Raw genomic sequence first — 19,290 nt, 5'->3', positions numbered from 1 at the left:
TAGTTCATGGAGAAAATGATGAAAGAGTTGCTGGTGTTAGCTAGGGCCTATGGAGTGCGGTTCTCCCTGAAGAGGGAGATTTGCACTTAACTGAAGTGCCATTTGTTATCTTCCTTTTCTGCCATTGCTTTAAACCCAGAAGGTGGCCAGTACGTCACCCATGGGCAAAAGTACTGTTGTGTCTGCCGACGCGTGGGTATTGTGTAGAGGATCCGAGAGGGAGGGAGGCGATGCGGAACTCCACGCGGTTCAGAAGGAAACCAGAGGGCAGGCTGATCCAAAGAGTGGTGGCCACTGACTTTGGGTCTATTTTTTTAGGTCTGGCTGCGGCAGGAGCATAGTGGATGACACATAAGTTCCCCTGAGTCTGTTTTGACAAACTGGCATTGTGTTTGTTTCCAAGAGATTCAAAGTCTTATTAACTTTAATTTGCTGAATACCATTTTTTTTTTTTTGCGTTTCCCCTTCCTTCTGCAGTTCACTTTCTTCATTGCTGACAACTGTCAAAGATTATGCAAAGTGGATCACACAGTTTGCTCCATTTTATTTAAACAATGGTAGCCAGATCAATGCTGCTGCACTGCCTTCTATCCAGATGACAGAACTCTAAGTCTATTGTTGCCTCTGATGTTTCAGTGTGGATGGCTCTTCCTCTTCCTCCTTCTGCTACTCCTCTCTAATGCTTCTTAATAGACTTCCTTTTATGTGTTTCACATTTTTGGTCAGAAGCTTCACCATAGTCCATGACTGAAATAAGCTACAACTCTACCAGAAAACTTAATTGAAGCCGTCTTATTCCACATGTCAGAACTGTGACTCTGGCCGACACCCAACTCCTCATGAAGCTTGTGGAAGTTGCTGCCACTGGCATTGTCATGGTAAGAAGCCTCAAGAGTTGTGTGACTAGTTTTCAGACGAATCCTGGAACCCTACTCTAGAATATTACATCTAGGGGACTTTTTGTTGTTGTACTTGAGATTGCACCCAGGGGTGCTCTAACACTGAGCCACTATCCCCACCCCTCCGCCTTTTTTTGAGACAGAGTCTCATTAAATTGCCAAGGCTGGCCTCTTATCTTGGACTCCTAAGTAGCTGGGATTATAGGTGTGCACCACCATGCCCAGTGCAAATTATTTTAAAAATAAACATGTATCATTTAAAAACTACCTTGCGTGTTTTACTAGCTCCAACTTACAAAGGAACGGAAGCCCAACAACCATCTAGTTGAGTGTCAGAGACACAAACTGAATGTGGATCTATTTCTATTGTCTGTTCTTTCTGCCATAGCCATGCTTCTCTAGGCTTGCTTGAGTGTTGCAATCCTGGGCAATTCAGAGACTGCTCTTTGGCTGTTGCTTCATGTGTGAAGAATGGAGAATAATCTACGTGTCTGTCCAACCCCAGGGGTGACATGAGGGGCAGCTGGACAGCTTGAATTGTGCTGAGCTCTATAGGTGCTAGAGACTGTCCCTGCAGGGATGTTGGAACAACCCCACTGGGTTGGTCCTCTCAAATTTGCCTGGCCAGGTCAGGTCTGTCTGGATCTGGATCCTTGCAAGTAGTGCAGATTCTGCCCTGGGATAAGATTGGATCCTGCCTGCATTTCCACAGGGGAAGCAGATGGTTTGGGGAAATCCAATTTAAAAGGAAAGAAATCCAATTAGCTCTCCAGGGGTCTGATGGTGAAGACTTGAGTGGGGACAATTACATTAGATACTCAGGCCTACAAAGCCAGCTTGATGGCAGAGGATGGTGGGGTGGGAAATACCCTCAGGTCACTTATCCCTGGGTGGGTTTAAATCATAGTTGAATAAAGTCCTTAGACTCTTAGATCCCTGGCTGGGACCCACGAATATGCAGCTGACTATCTCTGCCTTTGGACCTTCCCTGTTTTTCAGGCTGTTTCTGCAACTTACATAAAACCAATGAGTGCCCCGTGCAGTGGCACATGCCTGTAAATCTCAGCTACTCAAGGAGGCTGGGGCAGGATGATCGCAAATTTGAAGCCAGCCTGGGCAACTTAGCAAGACCTTGCCTCAAAATAAAATAAATGAAGAAAAGGATTGAAGAAAAGCTGAGTGGTAGAGCACATGCCTAGCAAGCACAAGGTCCTGGGCTCAATCCCTGGGCCCCCCCACCCCACCGACTACCTCTTAATCAATCCATGCCTCGATTTCTTCACTAGTAAGTAGGGAGACACATCTTCCAATGACTTCTCATATAAATGCAGTTAAACAGTAGTTGAAAAATGTTTGAAAATTAAATGAAGCAAAAACCAAAAACCAGTCCAGGATATTGTCATAATCTTTTATTATGTATCAAATTGTCTGTAATATAAGTTACAACCTGATTAAATTTGATAGATATTTTTATCTATTTAAGACAAAAAAATTCTCTTTATGTACAATATCTTTTGTCTAGAGTCTAGCAAATATAGTACCTTTCATTGCAGGATTTCTGCTTAACATACAAGCAAAAATAAACAATAACAACAAAAATATAAACCAAAGCAAACCAAACCCCCAAATCTCTGAACTACAAATGTCAATATTGAATAAAGCATTAAAATGACAAACACAGAATAACTTTTGTTTAGAAATGCAGAATGGATACTAATGTTAGTGGCAAAAAAAAATAAAAAAAATCAAAAAACCCCCACAATCTTTGGGGGTAGATTTTCCTGCTCAGGGATGTGAGCTGACTCTAGACCATCTCGCGGCTCCTGCGGATAGCACAGCACAAGATCATACTGAAGATCATGCCAAATATCTGGAAGACAGAAGAACAGGGTGGTTTTGTTTGAGGGAAGGCAGAGGGGAAGGGCAAGACGTGAGCCATTCAGTTCAAGACAAATGACAAGGGGAATGGATTCCATGAAGTTAAATGAGTTAAAGGGTGCTGAAGCAGGAGAGATGAAGACTAGATAAAGGGAAGGACTGCTGAAGGACCCCTGGACTCAAGGAATTCTGAGAGTTGGCCAATATAAGCAGCACAAGTATTTTCCCTGGAGAGCTTTCAGGATAAGTCCAATAAGCCCAGAACAAAATTCAATGCTCAGATTCCAGATATTTCAATACTAGACAGCACAGGTTAGGAATTTTCTTTGTGGGGCTGGGGATAAAATCTAGGTCCTTGTGAATGCTAGGCAAGTGCTCTCCCACTGAAACACACCCTCAGCCTGAGACCACTACTTTTGCTTTCATCTTTGTGTATCTGTGTTTAAAATTCTATTTTTAAAGGTGTTATTATGTCTTTTTACTGAAGCGCTTCAAGCTTTCTTGGCTGCAGACGAGGAAGCAAATCACCACCCAGAAAGGAAGCCATTTTTTTCTGGGGCCCTGTTTGCAAAGGGGCAGAAAGAAGGGTGAAGCAAAAGATTCTGGGACTTTGAGTGAGCCTGGCTGTCCCAGGGAGGCCTAGGGTTTTCATCACTCCTCCACGAGGGAGAGAAGGCAGACAGCTGACCTTGAGGTCAGCCCTTAATGGTTTCTAGGGGCTGATCGGCAGGGAAGTGGAATACTTGAAGCTTTCAGTCTTCCTGCTGGCTGCGCACCTTTGGATGCCCCTCAGACCATGGAAGATGAAACACTTCATTCCCGTGGCTTTTCTAGTGACCAGATTTTTTTAAGAAAAAGACAAACAGGTACACGATGACACATGTCCCGAGAGCAGTGGCACTACCACTGCCTTAAGGGCAAGAAGAATGAATTCCGGAAATACCCAGAGTTCAGACTATGGATCCTTCATTCATGAGCTAAGAGGCCTTGATCAATTTAGTCAACCTGTCCACTTCCTTTTCTTTGGCAGTGATGCAATTGGAACCCAGGGCCTTGCACCACTGAACTACACTACACCCCCAGCCCTCTAATACCTAGCAATAAAATGCAAATATTAATAGCACCCCCCTTGTAGGGTTACATTAGTAAGTGTAATTAGTCAAACAGTGCCCAGTCAGAGCAGGTGCTCCATAAGTGTCATCTACTCAAAAGCCAGCCCCACCCTGGAGGACTCTGCCACTCACCATCACCACTGCGATGCCGATGCCCACTGCACCAATGATGTGGAACTTGCTGTCGAAGACCTCTTTGATGGCCTCAGGGCAGGACTTGGGGAGGCAAACAAGACCTGGGTCACACACAATCCCCACACTGGGGCAACTCCCCCCCTCCAGCAGCACCTGTCTCACACTGGGAGCCCTAGTGGTCAGAGAACAGGCTGGGGATAGGTACATTCAGGGTTAAGAGATGCCCTGGCTGCTGGATGGAAAGGTGACCTGAGAGAGATATGGGAAGTGGTGCCTACAATCTGGGCAAGACGTCAGGGAAGGAAGAGGTTTTGGGTTTCTTTCTCCCTTTCAATACTGAATCTAGGGGCACTTTACCATGTACTACATCTCTAGCCCTTTTTATTTTTTGTTTTGAGACAGGATCTTGATAAGTTGCTTAGGGTTTTATTAAATTGCTGAGGCTGGTCTTGCACTTATGATGTTTCTGCATCAGCCACTTGAGTTGCTGGGATTATAGGCATGTGCCATCATGCCCGGCTTGAGGTTTCCATTACTGTTATTTTTTTTCTCAGTGCTAGGGATGAACCAGGGCTTCACACAGGCTAGGCAAGTGCTCTGTCACTGAGCTACAGCCCCAGGCCCCTGGGGTCTCTTAAAGCAGGCATTCAAGACTCAAAGTCATGCCAGTCCTCAATAGCTGAAGGGCTGGGGCATCAGGGGGCAGTTTTAGGTGCTCAGTGTCTACAGGGGGCTTGAGCACTTTGTGAGTTCTCTGGTCTGGTCTTTGTATTGCTCCCCTTGAGGAAAGGGCCCAGGGCATGGGAGAAATAAGGTGGTCACTCTGGGGCCCTTTTAAGTGGAAGAAATATTTATTTATTTGATTTTTATTTTATTCATGTTTGCTTTTCTTTTTATTATAATTGTAGACACCTGTTAATTATACAAATGGATGGATTTCACTGTGACATATTTCCATATATGTGTATTTCATGTGCCCCTCCCCCCCACCCCGCCTTTGCCTCTTCCTTCCCTATCCCTTTCCTTTATAGTCCCTCTTCTTATGAAGCACTCGGATGCCCATCTTCCTAAAGAAGATGGCCACTTCTACCCTTGAAGGACTTGCCCAGAGTGACAGGGCAGGGATACCTGAGGCTTGCTTCTAACTTTACCTTAATTTGGATAGTTTCGATAATGTCCTTTTTGGGGCAGATGTCCAAGATAAATTGCTCCACACCTCCAACGACACCACAGCAGTTCAACTGCAGAGAGAAAGCGGGAACGGTGATGAGGGACATGATCAAAAAGGTGATAAGAGGGAGAGGTGTGCTGGCTGGCACACCAAGCACGCTGCAGGCAGGCACCCTCTTAAGACGGGCAGGAGAAGGCGGCAGGTCTGCACTCTACCTACCGCGTAATGGATGGCTTTCAGCGTTTCCCGCTGGGGCTCGTCCTTGGTCTTGAGCTTGTTGTAGGTGTCCTTGTAGAAGTCCTGGAGTTCCTTAATCACCTGAAATGGACAGACACCTAAAGTGGTGGAGGTGGCTTTTTCACGAACTTCTTCTCAAGCACATGTTACTTGTTCACCCTCTTCAATCTTTAGCCAACAAACTCCCATGCTTGGAAAAATGTCACCAAGTAGACAGAAGCCACCAGCACCGCCTCTCTCAGGGCTTCTGTGGCACCGTTTACCTCCTCTACCTCTTCTAGGAACTCACTCCTGTCATTTTCCTTTTCTTTTGCACAGATTTTCAGTCCCTTTAGCTCCACTTGGTTCCTTCCATTCTACCTCTTAACTAAATGAAATCTCCTCCCACTAACAAATTTTAAAAAAGGAAAAAAAAAAAAAATCCAACTCCCAACTTGGCTGCTTCCCCAGGCTTTCATTTCTTTTCACATAGTTGTGACTTTTGGAAAATGACTACCTTTCTGTACGCCCATTTCTGCACATGTAGTGCAGAAGTTGATAACAATCTTTACATCTCATAGGTTATTGTGAGGATTAAATGGGAGAGTCATGTTAAGCTGTTAGCATGGGAGCGAACATGAAGGTGTGTTAGCATCATGCTGTTGCACCTGGGTGCATCCCTACTTAATGCACTTCTGTCCCCTTGACCCTCACCTGCACCCAACTGACAGACTAACTTCCAGCATCTTTCATAATTATCCTTTTCTATTTCTAGGACTGCACCTTTTATTGCTTGGGTAGTTCTTTTTAAAAACAAAAACAATAAAATAGGTTCCTGCCTCCAATGTCTCTTCCTTTCCCTTCCCTGCTGAACAAGACAAGTTGGCCCTTCCTAAAAACTGTGTTGATGTGGCCTACCTAGCCTGACCCCAAACTCTTCAGTGCTCCCTCGGGAAGCCCAAGTTCAGCTTCGCCTAAACCCCTTTTTTGCCTGAAGTCCCGTCTCTATCCACTTTTCTCCTGAAATCCTCTCTCTCATTCAAAATTTAGGTCAGTGCACCCTTCTTCTTGAAGCCAGTAGAGATTCCTCTTTCTCACTCCACCTTTCCAAAATCCCAAGGGACTTCTGGATATAAATCACTCTGCAAAGCTTGCCAAACATATCTTTCTCCCACAATAGATGGCAAAGTTCCTGCAAGTGGGGACCACAGTTTGGGCATCTGTGGACCTTGCACAGTGTTTGGTATGGCACTTGGCTCATGGTGGCACCTGAACATGTTTATAGATTAGAGAAAGGAGCAAGGTATCCAGCCCATAGAAAGCCATATTTTTTTTTCCTTGTAGTACTGGGGATTGATCCCAGTGGTGCTCTACAAAGGAGACTTACCAATCCCAACCTAAATCCCCAGACTTTTTTATTTTATTTTGAGACAGGATCTTTTTAAGTTTCCCAGGCTGAACCTCCTTCCCTTCTCATCTCCCCCAGCTACCAATTCTCAAATCCACACCATTGTCAGTCCCAAGAGATCTTACGGGAAACACCTACCTCATCCTTGTGTGAATAGCCCCAGATGGCTGCAGCTATTTCAATGGCAAATATCACCAAGAGGAAGCCAAAGAACTAGAAGGCAAAGGGGGACAACCAGGTGAAAACAATCCCAGACAACAACAAGCCAGAAAAATCTAAGGGTGTTTTAGAATGAGTTAGAATGACAACTGTCTGGGGTACAGGCATCTAGCGGCAAAAATGAATGGCTTAGAAGGGGCAGGGAAGGATTTTCCAGACGGGAAGAGCTGTGAGACCTCTGGCAGGAAAAGGCACCCTTCCCAGAGGAAAGCGTGGGCATAGCCCGCCCCCAAATTGGTATTTATAGGGTGTTAGTTAGGAGTTAGTGAGCAATAAAATACTACTGCTCACTCATAAAACCCACAAAGCTTTGGGGAAACAGAGGCAGTGAATATACTCTGCGGATTTTGGGGAAGAGTATCAGATTTAGGAACAACAAGAAAAAGCAAAAGTACCTGTGGATTTAGGGAAAAAAAGCAAACGTGGTCCTCAAGAAAGGGAAATACAAAGTCCTGGCATTTAGCTGCCTACGAGAAGTGATAAAATGGGATCCAGAAGGGCAGGCGAGCAATGCCTACCAGCAGGGAGGGCCCGGGGGCCACAGACAAGATGGCAGCATGGCCAGGTGGCTGGGGAGGGCCCAGGGGAGGAACATGGGGAGGCCCAGGATAGCTCATGCTGTTTGGGTATCCTTTTCACCCCACCCCACTCCACCTGTTCAGTGGATTGCAGCCTGCTGAGCTTTTGGGGAGTGAAAAGGGCGAGGAGTGAGGGTGGCCCTAGGGAGCACAGAAAGGAGACTTACCAATCCCAACATGCACTGGGACTCTTGCACAGCCCCACAGCAGCCCAGGAAGCCCACCAGCATCATGAGGGCCCCAGCTCCAATCAGAATGTAAACTCCTGAGGGGAGGACACAGATGTTAGCTGGGAGGTCCAGATAGCTCCCACAATTCCTTTTCTACACTTTGTGACTCCATGCCTCCTCTCAACCTTTCTGCTCCCACATCAGGGAGAGAAGTTCCCCTTCCTTGACACCTCCCTGCCCTGCTGGTAGGTGGCCATTGGGCATGTGTAGTTAGAGACACTCAAGGGCAGATGCTGTCAACCATAAAAATGCCTTGCTCTGATGCAAAGGATACATATGTGGGTGTTAGAAGACCCTTGTTTTAGTTCCAACACTGCTGCTGTTAACTGTAGCAGTTAAGACATTCCCCCCCCCCCCCCCCCGGACCTTAATTTCCTTCCCTAATTAAACAGGTTGGTTGCTAGAAATTTCAAAAGATTTAGCATACTGAAGAGATCTTATAGTTGCAGTGCAGTTGCTCTAGGTTAAGAGTGAAGAGGACTCTTCCTGTTAAGGGGGAGGTGAGTGACACCATTACTAAGTTTTCAATTTCAGTGCTAATGGAGAAGAGCCGAGACAGTGCAGAGGTTTCTACTCTTGCCTATGCCCTGAATAATGCAAATTCCTGGGATAGGGGAATACAGTGGAGCAGCCCTGGCCGCATTCATTCCACAGTGTGCAATGATGCCCATTGGGCCCGTCCTACAGTAATATTCTTGAGAAGCCATAGTTGTCCTGGAGGGACTACCCCTGTGCATAAACTCCCACCCTCCTCCCCCAGAAGCCCCACAGAAAAACCAGTAAAGAAGTCAGAGAAGTCACAGAGCCTATTCTCTCCCAGCTTGGGAGGACTTCTGGCAATGTTGGGAGCACCTGTTTACTGAAATCTAGAATGCCTGGGTTTGAAGGCTGGCTCTGTGATCCTGGGGAAGTCACTTAATCTGTGTATAAGCTGTATTTCTGCAACATGGGATGGTTGGGGGTGTAGCTCAGAGGTAGAATGGGCGCTTGGCATGGGCAAGGCTGTGGGTTCAATCCTCAGCATTGTACTTCAAGGACTATTGTGAGGATATGCAGAGGCACAATAAATACTAGCTGTTATTAATCTCAATAATACAAGAGTTGGGTAACAATTATTAATAACCACAGTGATGGACTCTTTATCCTCGATGCTCTTTCCCTGTTATTCTTTAACTGAGACCAGAGAGACTTCCTTCAAGTAGGTGCTGAGAAGTAGAGAGATGTAACGTTTTCCCACAATACACAGCAGGATATGCGATGAGAACTCTCGGCAGGTGACACAGTGACTTCACTGTCCCACATCTGCAGCCTGCGCAGGGCAAAGGCTTTGCAGGCCACAGAGCATGCAATCTGCCTGCAGCTGAGGCTTACGGGCAGTACTGAGCAGAATGCACACAGGGAGCGTTTGTGCCTTTCCCTTCTTCCCCACATCTGTCGTGATGTCAAGTCACGTGGGGTTACTGGCAAACCCCATGTTGTATGAATATAGGTATTGTTCCCGTTCAAGCCTGGCCCAGACTGGGCAAAGGGACAAATGCAGCTTGTCTTCCAGTCATCCTCCTAGGCAGTCAAATGTAGTGGGGCCACAGACTGGACTTGGGAAGGCAGTGCAGCTCAAACACAGGGCACTGGGGAGGAGGGTGGCCTCTCTCTGCTCTTGGTCCTAATATGGGGACATCGGGAGTAAGGCAGTAGGATGGCCCCAGTTTCTTCTCATCTCACTGGGGCAAGATAGCAAAGGATGAGGTCATTCCTTTGAGCTCCAGAGCAGGGGATGAATAAAGGGGGGGGGGTATTAAGAGATCAAAAGGATTTACAAGCATATAAAACACAGCCGAGTAGGAAAGAATACACAGCCGTGTTTTCTCTAAGTCCGTATCCCAGCGCAGAAGTCTGGTGACCCTGGCAGAAGCTGGGACAGTTGGGTCAACAGGAAGTAAATTATGAAAGGGAAGAACATTTCCCATGCAGAGAGAACATTCTCTTAATGGGTCTCTGGGTTAATATTAAATATTCATTCTACAGCTCTGCAGAGGGAGATTTGAAAATAAAGGATCTTGGTTGGCTTTAAACCTTTCTTGGACAGCTGAAGATTTCAGAGGTCCTTGCATTAGCCCCTTTTGGGTGGGGGTGAAAACCAGTGGCCCTCAGCAGCTGTCCCTGAGGGTTTTAGGAACGGTCATCAGGCTACAGGGTAGCCCATGTGTAAGCAGGGAAGTTCCCCCTCCCAAGCAGTCATGGAACCACGGCAGGGCTTGGCTTGCTTCTTAAAGGGACTGTCTGTCCAGTGCTTTCTGATGTCCCCATCAGAAAGCTACTCACAGTCTGAACCCAAGCTTGTTAGCAGAGGCTGGTAATGTGAAATGACAAAGTGTTCCCCTTTATAAAGCAGTGAATGTTAGCTTTCTGTCTGACTCATGGAAAAAGTTGTTCGTCACAGGGCTTTCTTGAGCATTACCATGTTAAATTGCTTAAGGGTTGTTTGTTTTGCTTTTTTTCAGGCTGACATTATAGGCCTAGACAAAAAAAAAAAAAAAAAAAAAGAGACTGGTGTGGCAATGGCATGAGTGCCAAGGTGTCCTTTACATAAGAAACAGGGCATTCTTTTCCCGTCTCAGGGCTCTCAGTTCAGCTCAGGCTAGAAGAGCACACATCAGTTTCCTACATGGCCTTAATCTACCTGGCAAACAGCGTTTCTCACTTCTGTTTGTGGAGAGAACAAACTCCACCAGAGCCTTTGGACTCCACTGGCTTAAAACAGTTATTATCTCTAAATAACTCAATTGGGGGTTCATAGACACCCTAACTGTGTCCTTCAAGGCTCTTGATTCCTCTCCCTCTTATGAATGGCTGTTTTCATGAACACGCAGCACAGTGGAATTCAATTTGTTGAGTACAGTAACTCTGTTCGTGAGGCACCTGTGTGCAAGCTGTGCCAGTTTCAGGTAGGGAAAACGAGGCACAGAGCAACCAAATGAAGTGCTGCATGTTCCCCAAACCATCAGGCACCTACCCATAAGCAGGGGATGGTCCCAGGGAGGGGTGGACCTTCATGGCCTCTAGATGGAGCCCCCCTGGATTCCCTCATTCAGTGGCCATGGTTCTGGAAGGACACCAAGGAGTTAAGAAGAGCCGCTGGCCTGAGACCAAAAAAATGAAGTTCCCCAACATGTTTGCAGCCTGGGATTATGGATACTGCTGACGGGCTGAATCTCCCAGGGCCTGAATTGGAGAGAAGGCCCATATAAGGTTGTCAGCTGTTCTGGACTTACTATGACCTGTTCTGATCGTCGCAAAGTATCCTCCCCCAGCCCCTTGCTTCTTTGCCTGGTTACGCACTCTTTCTCTACATGGTAAACTGTGCCCCTCTGAAAGGAAAGATACCCTGGGTCATTAGGGTTTTCTTAAGAGTCAGCTACATGGTGAAACTGTGGGTGGCCCTGCAGACAGTTATGCCACAGTGCAAGGGCCAGTCACCCCATGATGTCAGGACAGCAGCCAGGGTGTAGCTGGCACTCTTAGCTCATCTGCTGGGAGGGAGGCTATGAGTTCACACACAAGGCTGGTCTCAGCCCAGTGGGGAAGGGGACACAGAGAAACAGCCTCCTTGGCCCTTTGCCCATGGATAACAATTATTCAGCTTCCCCAAGTATTCAGTGACAGACACAAAGGCAGGACCCAGCCAGAGGCTACTCAGCTTGATGATATTCTAGTGTCACTTGCCCTGGTTCTTGGGAGTCTAGAAGCAGAATCTTCTTCAAGATTCATAGACCTGTTTTGAAGGCAAGCAGAGCTAACGGAACAGCAGCTCCTAGACCTCAGGTAGGGAGTGCTGTGCCTCTGGAATTATGTCTTTAAATAACCTTCCTGGTTACTTCAGGTAGGCCCACTGGCCACCAAGGACTCCTGTAGTGACCCGTAGGATCTGAACCTTTGGAGCTTTTGGAGGCCAGCCTGGCTCCTGTCAAGCAAGCTGTCAGGAGAGTGTGGTCATCACATCTTGTGTGACTTTCCCACCTGTGTCCCACTGGCTAGGGCCACTGGAATGTGGGTGCTTCTCCCCTGATCACAATTTGTGTGATGTCAAAGAACTAAGAGCACCTCATTCTGTCCCCATCAAAGGGAAGCATTCAGTCAGTGCAGATTTTTTTTTTTTCAATTACTGCACGAGGAGTTCCCCCACAACCTATACAGAGAATTCAAGAAGCAACCCAGGTTTGAGTTTCACTCCTGCCTTTTGAAGACCATGAGCTTAGATAGCTATTCGAGCCTCTCCAGACCTTGTTTTCTTCATCTGTGAGGTGGGACTCATTCCCTGCTCCTCGCAGAGTTATGGGGATGCATCTGGGTCACAATTTAATAGTAGGTGTAGGATTGTGAATGACACACTAGGAAGGGGCTCAAAAATGCCAATACCCTCCTCCCACATCTAAAAACATGTGGAATTAGCCTAAGAGTTCTGAATAATCAAAAGGAAATCTGGGGTGGTTGGGACAATGGGGGACCTTTTCTGGGACACACATGGGAAACCTGTGGGGCTTTTGCTTAGGAAAACGGCCTGAGGTGCTGTATGTTCCTGCTCAGGGCTCCCTCGTGTGCCATGGCAAGGAGTGTGAAGGATGTCCCCTTAGTACCCCACTTCCTGCTCCTCTGTGCAAGTGCCCCCTCTGGTTTCCACCCCCTCCTGCTCTACAGGGTGGCATTCCAAGCCTGCCTCAGACTCACAAAAATGCTCTGTTGCTAAAACAAGTCAGGGCACTATGGAAACCTGCTCCCTAAAAACTGTGTGTATAGTTAAAAAAAAAAATACATTGGGCTTTTCTTTGCCTTAGTTCTTTCTGACAATGGGAACCACACCCCAAAAACCCCCAGCTAACAACAATGAAAAGCAGGAAAACTATCCACAGAGCTGGGGCTAGGCAACCAAATGCGCTGTTTCTAAAGACCCCGTCCCTGCCTAACTGGTTTCAGCCAGGTCTCGGGGAGATGGGCAAGGGAAGGTCAGTGTGACTGGCCAGCCATGGCCATCTTGTTCCTAGAGCCTGGAGATAACCCTCATCGGTCTGCTTTCTCCGGCTTTTGCAAAAATAACTTTGGTGGGAGGGGAAGGAAGTGACCAAACTTACACTTTGAGCCTGATGACATGACATGACAGCATCATCCTAAAAATAGGAAGCTTCTTTTGTTAGAAAATAAGATGGTTCCCACCCCAAACTCCACATGAAGTAGAACCACAGAGTCTGAGTTTACTTAGAAACTGGGAAGTTTCATTCGACAAGCTTTGTCTCCTTTCTCTTTAGAGGACCCGCAACAAGGGGGAGAGAAGGATACAAGAAAAAATGCCAGGGAGCTTGTGTGTAGAAAGGATCACACACCCTTCCCCTAAAGGAAAAGCAATTTAGGAAATGACAACAAAATTAAACCAAACACCATGGCATTTACCCAAGCACCAGGGTCCAAAGGACCTGAGTAGAGTCTTTCCTATTTTTTATTAAATGGTTCTGGGGATCAAACCCAAGCTAGGTACATGATCTACCACCAAGATACACTCCCAAGCCTCCCCTAATATTACCTAAGAATCTGTCTTCCTCTGGGTCTGAGTCCCTATCCAAATAGTGGGGAGAAGAGCCACCCATCCTCTCCTGGTACTGCATAAAAAGGACAAAGGTTTCTGAGTTAAGAAAATGATGAAGTTTAAGAAGACATGTAATTAGAAGAGAGTTATCAGGGATGTGAATGGAGGTTCAAAAACCCTCAAGAGCGGTAGCAACTTTTCCAAAGCCAACTGCACATCAGAGAATGGTCAAAATGCCAAACTCAGCCAGCATGAAAAGAAACCACATCAGTTAGATGCAAATTCATGGGCACAACTCTCCACACAAAAATACGGTACAACTTGAAAGGGACATGGCTGGCTCATTTGGCCTGAGTCTTTCCCAGGTCCAAGTCCCTGGGTCCATAGGGAGTCTCCAAAGTTGGAAGAAGCACCACAGTTTTCCCTCCTCACCTGTGTAGAAGCTGGAATGATTAGCTTCTTGCTCGAAGATGCTCTTGGTCTGAGAGTCGAATCGGAGCCATAGTCCAATGGCAAGGACTGCAATTCCAGCAAGCTGCAAGATAATGAAAATGGTGATAATCCTGGCTGCCAGGGAAAACAGTCCCTAAATGCTGAAGGACAAAGGTCTCTGAATTAAGAAAATGATGAAGCCTAATAAGACTTAATTGGGAGAGAGCATGGGGACTTGCAAAAGACTTGGGACCACCTTTGGTCTCTGCCCCTCACGTACACCTGGTAGTAGAAGTCATGGGGTGTGTATGATCAATCCATGTGCCAAAAATATCAGCAAGCTGAGAATAAGCCATTACCTACTAGCAAAACAGCCTGGGTACTTTATAGGCAATAAAATACTATATAGCTCTGAAGACTAATAGCTACAGCTACATGCAATTCAATGAGTGAATCTCACAATGAACAAAAGCAAGAGCCACAAGAATTCATACAATATGATTCCATAGTTAAAATTATACTGTAATTATTGCACATAAAAATGATAAAGGAAAAATAGGAAAGCAATGATCATAAAGAAAGTGGTGTTCTCTAGTAGAGGGAGGGATTTATGCTCAGGGATGAGCACATGGTGGGTGGGTAGGTGGGTGTCTAGAAGGCTGGCAATATTTTCATTCACTCTACAATGTTGCCTAGGTTGGTCTCTAACTCCTGGGCTCAAAAGATCCTCCTGCCTCAGACTCCTGAGAAATTGGGAGGTGCGCTTCACTGTGCAAAGTGTAATAATCTCATTTTTTACTTGGGTGTTGGTTACATAGATATGCACACAAAAATGCCCAGGGAGACCACATTACTTAGCAAATGACATATCAAGAGTTTGCTCTTGCTTATCCACATCAGTCCTTAACTCATGAGTCCAGATCTTGGCCTGGCACTGTTGAAGCAGATGCTATGGAGGTGGCCTCCTGCCAAACTCCTGCTCCCAGTGGCAGCTGAGCTCCCTCACTGCTCGTACCAGGGCTTCCCCGGGGAGTGATGTGCGGCCAGCTGAACTTGGGAGTGGGACCAGGTTTGGTTAGTCAGCCCACCTAAATGGAGGCACATTTAAGTCAGAGCCCTGCTCTCCAGGGACCTTGGTTATCTGTCCTGACAGCTGTGACAGCCTGTGGTATAGACAGGCCCCTCTTTCCCCCCTCTCCTTTTCTCCATGCAATGGCAGTGAGTTTGGACATGCGGGGGGGAAAGTAGAGATGGTGGCATGGGAAGGACCACTCAGGACCTCAGCCTGCAGTGGTCACAACCTTGCCTGCACCCCCAGTGGCAGAAGCTGATTTGGCCTCATCACCGAGTTCCTACAATGCAGGTCTGTTAATTCTCAGTTTAAGTTCTATTGCTTTAGGTTTCCCATCAATAAAACATGAATGGAAAGGTGTGGCTCTCCCTTGCCTTTTAAGTATGTCTAAAGAATATAGGAGATTATATTAGAACAAGTCCTTCTGGAGGATGAGACATGGAATGGGCTTTGGTGAACAACACGATCTTCTCAGCATGAAGGTCAATCGACATGGCACCTTCAACCTGTGGCCAGTCAGCATCTTCCCACACCTCTCAGTCCCTACCTTAAGTAAGGCAATGCCAAGCATCAGTAAGAACGACACAAAACCAAGTGCCCTGCAGCCGGACACTGCGGAAGAGAAAAACTCCTGGGTGCCAGGTTTGAAGGGGGTAGAAGTTCTAGAGTTAAAAGAACCTGAGGGTTCTGGGTTTAAGGATGCAGGTCAGATTTTCCTTTTTATTATTAAGTCATGAAGGTGACCTTAAGTCATGAAAGTCTCCCAATCTAATCCAAAGACAGCAGAAGATCTCTTCATGATGGAGAAGGAGTCTCAACCTCTCTGGACTCAGTCTGGATATTCTCTTCTATCTGGCTTCTCCAGGCAGTCAGAGCACTAGGAGGTGGGGCCCAGCTGGGGGCACCTGAGCTGGCAAAAGTGTGTGGCCCAACCCCCATACACAGGGTACTAGATGAGCACATGGTGGGTCTGGGCTCTGTGGATGGGCAGGCCCTGGTGGCACAGGTCCTCCTCTGGCCTTTGTCCTCAGCAGTCCTGTTGTGAGAATGCCTGGACCTGGGGCCAGCAGTGCTCCTGACCTTTCTTCTCTAGGCTTGTGCACACGAAGAAATTATTCCCAAGTCATCTTACCCTATTGTTGAGTGAAATTACTCACCCAACCCTTATCAGTAAGGAAAATTCCAAAATAGGAAAAGAATGAAAAGAATTCCATGCTCAGGGACTAAGCAGCAGAGGATGGCATAAAGCTGCCCTCCGCACAGAAGCTTCCCAAGGGCAGCAGCTGGGTCTCTTGGGAAGTGGCCCCAGGCTTAGATATCAATAGGGTGCACAAGTATAACCTGCGGTGGGAAGGCCTCTTTCACTTTATAGAAGCCAAGAAAGTGCAGCTGTTTATCTGGTTCTACATGTACAGATACTAAGAAGGGCACAGGGTTGGAGAACTGGAACCAGAAGGAAAAGGAAGCATTTCAGGTCTAACCTTGGCCAAGGACAAGGCCAGGTGCAGAAGCTGGGAGTTCCGTGTATTTGGACTCTTCCCCAAACCTAACGTCACGCTGCTGGCTTGTCAAAGTTATAACCCTATGGGACAATGAGGAAGGAAAAGCAGGTGGCGCAAGAGAAATGGAAAAACCAATAATAGATCTCTACCTCTTCTACCTAAAAGCACCGTCAGAGGGGAGGGAGGTTCAAGAGGAAAGGAAGGAGGGCCAGGGGTAGGACTGGGAATATGTGGTTCACAAAAATCACAGAGGACTGAGCTGTTGCCTTTTCTGATTAAATTTCTGAGCTAATAGGCCTGAGGTGATACTGTGGAAGCCATTGGCTGCCCCATTTTCTGTAATGCTATTCCAGAGACTGCTTCAGTTGGTTGGGTCACAATGGACTGGGGTGGCAGGGCCATGAAACCTGACCCATGGTTGTTAAGGCTGCACTCAGGGGCTCTAAAGCATCGCCAAGGAGAACTCGATTTTTGGCAGGGCATTGAAGGGGACTCCCCTCCCTACAAGCCAGTTCTCACCCCCAGCTACTTCAATAATAGGAGAAATAATGAGAAGGGACAAGCAGCAACAATCAGTCAGCTTTGACCTTTAAAAAGGGCACCAAGTCAATTATTAAGGGACCCCATAAAAAGAACATAGTCAGCGGGTTCTGCTTGTGTGGGTTCAACCAACTTCAGATGGAAAATGGACTTAAATCTGTGATGGTTGTATCTGTTTTGAACACCTACAGACTTTTGGCTTTGTCCTTATTGCCTAAACAAAATACTGTGATAACTATTTATACAGCATTTACATTATAAGTTATATGCAAATACTATGCCATTTTATGGAAAGGACTTGGGCATCCTCAGATTTTGGGGAAGGGGTATGGGTGGGAAAGGGAAAGGTCCTGGAACCAATCTCCTGTGGACACTGAGGGATGCCTGTATAGGGGCCTGGGAGGCAAGTTGATGGTTTGTTCTCAGGTTAATAAACTGACATGTGGCAGTCACGTTGGCCACGGCTGTTGCCTCTTTTGTTGGTTATCACAGGATCTGAGCAGTTTTGATGCAGATTCTGGTGGGGCCTAGAAAGAGGACAGCAATGTGCCTGATCACCAGCTGGTGGGATGGAGGAAGAGAGTCCACAGTCATCACTCCCAGCCTGAGGCCCTGCCTACAGTCTGCCTGGTTACCTTTTTTTGTTTCCAACAAAAGCCAAATGGAAACAGTCTGGTTTTGCTGGGAAAAGCTCCTTTGCCATCTGGCCCCAAATGGTTCCATTTGACAGTGTAAAGAGAAAAAGGATAGTTTTTTCCCCCATTATTTCATTGGAAATTTCTTTGTTTCTTCACTTATGCCAACTTTGTTTCTTAGAAGATGAGCCACGAGACAAAACTAATTGAGGACAGTTTACAAAATACTTTGGCCAGTATTTCTCAAAACTGTTAAGGTCTGTCGGGTGCAGCGGTGCATGCCTGTAATTTCAGTGACTTGAGAGGCTGAGGTGGGAAAATCACAAGTTCAAGGCCAGTCTCAGCAACATGGGGAGACTGTGTCTCAAAATAAAAGGACTAGGGATAGAGCCCAGAGGTAGAGTGCCTCTGGGTTCAATCACCAGTACCAAAGGAGGAAAAAAAAAAAAAAAAAAAAGAAACAAAATGTCAAACAAAAATGTCAAGGCCATGAAACACAAGAAGAGACAAGCTGTCACAGACTGGATGAGTCTAAGGAGACAGTCATGTGGTATCTTGGGTGGGACACTGGAACAGATAAAGGACATTAGTGGAAATACCTGTGATATTTCAATATGTCTGGAGCTTAGTTAACAGTCATGTAACCAATGCTGGCCTCTTGGTTGTGACAAATGTAACCTGGTAATGTAAGATGTTACCATGTTACAACAAGGGAAATTAAAAGGAGCCTGAGAACTCTTTGCATTATCTGCAACTTTTCTGTAGGTCTAACACTATTCTAAAGATAAATGTCTAAAAAAGCAGCATCAGCTGGGCACCCTCCCATTTCTCTCTCCCTCAAAACTTCCTGTCTCCTTCAAGAACCTGCTCCATTAATTCACTTCTTTCCTGCCTTTGCAATTCTGTCTCTGCCAATAGCACATGGGCAGCTTTCTTGATCCTAAGAATCAACAGAACAAACACAAGAATCAAAAACTCTCTTTCCTCAACCTCATGGCTCTGCACTATCCCTTAACTGCCAAGTCTTTGCTAATTCCTCTAACTACTCACAGCTCCACTCTCCCAATCTGTCCCCAGCAGCAAATACCACTGAACCTGCCTCCTTTGCTCCTAAAATGCAAGCTCAAAGTTTCCTAAATCAGCCTCTGGCATTCCCACCTCGGCTCACACAAGTCCTTCCCTCCTGAAAGGCTACCCTGGCCACCTAGGCCTGCTCTTCCCCCAAGGTCTCCCAGTCTCCTCCCAGGTGACAATCCCTGGAAACACCCCCACCCCTACATCCTCAGGCTCTGCCCCTCCTCTGTCAGATCTTTAGTCTCCCATCTCACCAGAGCCGAGTCCAAACTCTGGAGGTCAGGGTGACTTCCTAGTTCTTTTTGTTTACCCTGCCCCATCTACACTTTGGACCAAATAGTCATTAGAAAATAATTATCCCTATAAATGTATGATTACTCCAGTGACAGAGGACCTCTAAAATTCACTTGTCCTTTGGATAAGCCTTCTTTCCACCCAGTTCTTCATTGGATCCATCTTCTAATATCTTACAACAAGACCCAGAAACTACAAGGAATAATTATTTACCCAGAGAAAATGCTGAGAAAGACCCATAAGGGATACATAGGAAGTGTCTGGTGAATGACAAGTATTTCTCTCTCTGCATGTGACATAGGTTGCAATTGAGATTTAAG

General features: G+C 46.4%; 1 protein-coding gene across 1 annotated transcript in view; it reads right to left on the bottom strand.

Annotated features, from left to right (window-relative positions):
- Positions 1-2,293: 2,293 nt before the first annotated feature.
- Cd9 (CD9 molecule) overlaps positions 2,294-19,290 on the bottom strand; it is a 31,652-nt gene continuing 14,655 nt past the window's right edge. The window contains exons 2-8 of the mRNA XM_046424186.2: positions 13,854-13,956; positions 7,784-7,881; positions 6,958-7,032; positions 5,415-5,513; positions 5,176-5,265; positions 4,022-4,105; positions 2,294-2,769 (exon numbers count right to left, since the gene is read on the bottom strand). Coding sequence (XP_046280142.1) covers positions 2,704-2,769; positions 4,022-4,105; positions 5,176-5,265; positions 5,415-5,513; positions 6,958-7,032; positions 7,784-7,881; positions 13,854-13,956 — 615 coding nt within the window. The 3' untranslated portion in view covers positions 2,294-2,703. The remainder of the gene's footprint in view (positions 2,770-4,021; positions 4,106-5,175; positions 5,266-5,414; positions 5,514-6,957; positions 7,033-7,783; positions 7,882-13,853; positions 13,957-19,290) is intronic.

Source organism: Marmota monax, unplaced genomic scaffold, assembly GCF_021218885.2.
Source record: "Marmota monax isolate L192 unplaced genomic scaffold, Marmota_monax_Labrador192_F-V1.1 WCK01_AAM20220418_F8-fsc00186, whole genome shotgun sequence".
Taxonomy (NCBI): Eukaryota; Metazoa; Chordata; class Mammalia; order Rodentia; family Sciuridae; genus Marmota; species Marmota monax.
The sequence above is the reverse complement of the archived record's forward strand: the minus strand, read 5'-3'. Positions and strand labels throughout refer to the sequence as shown.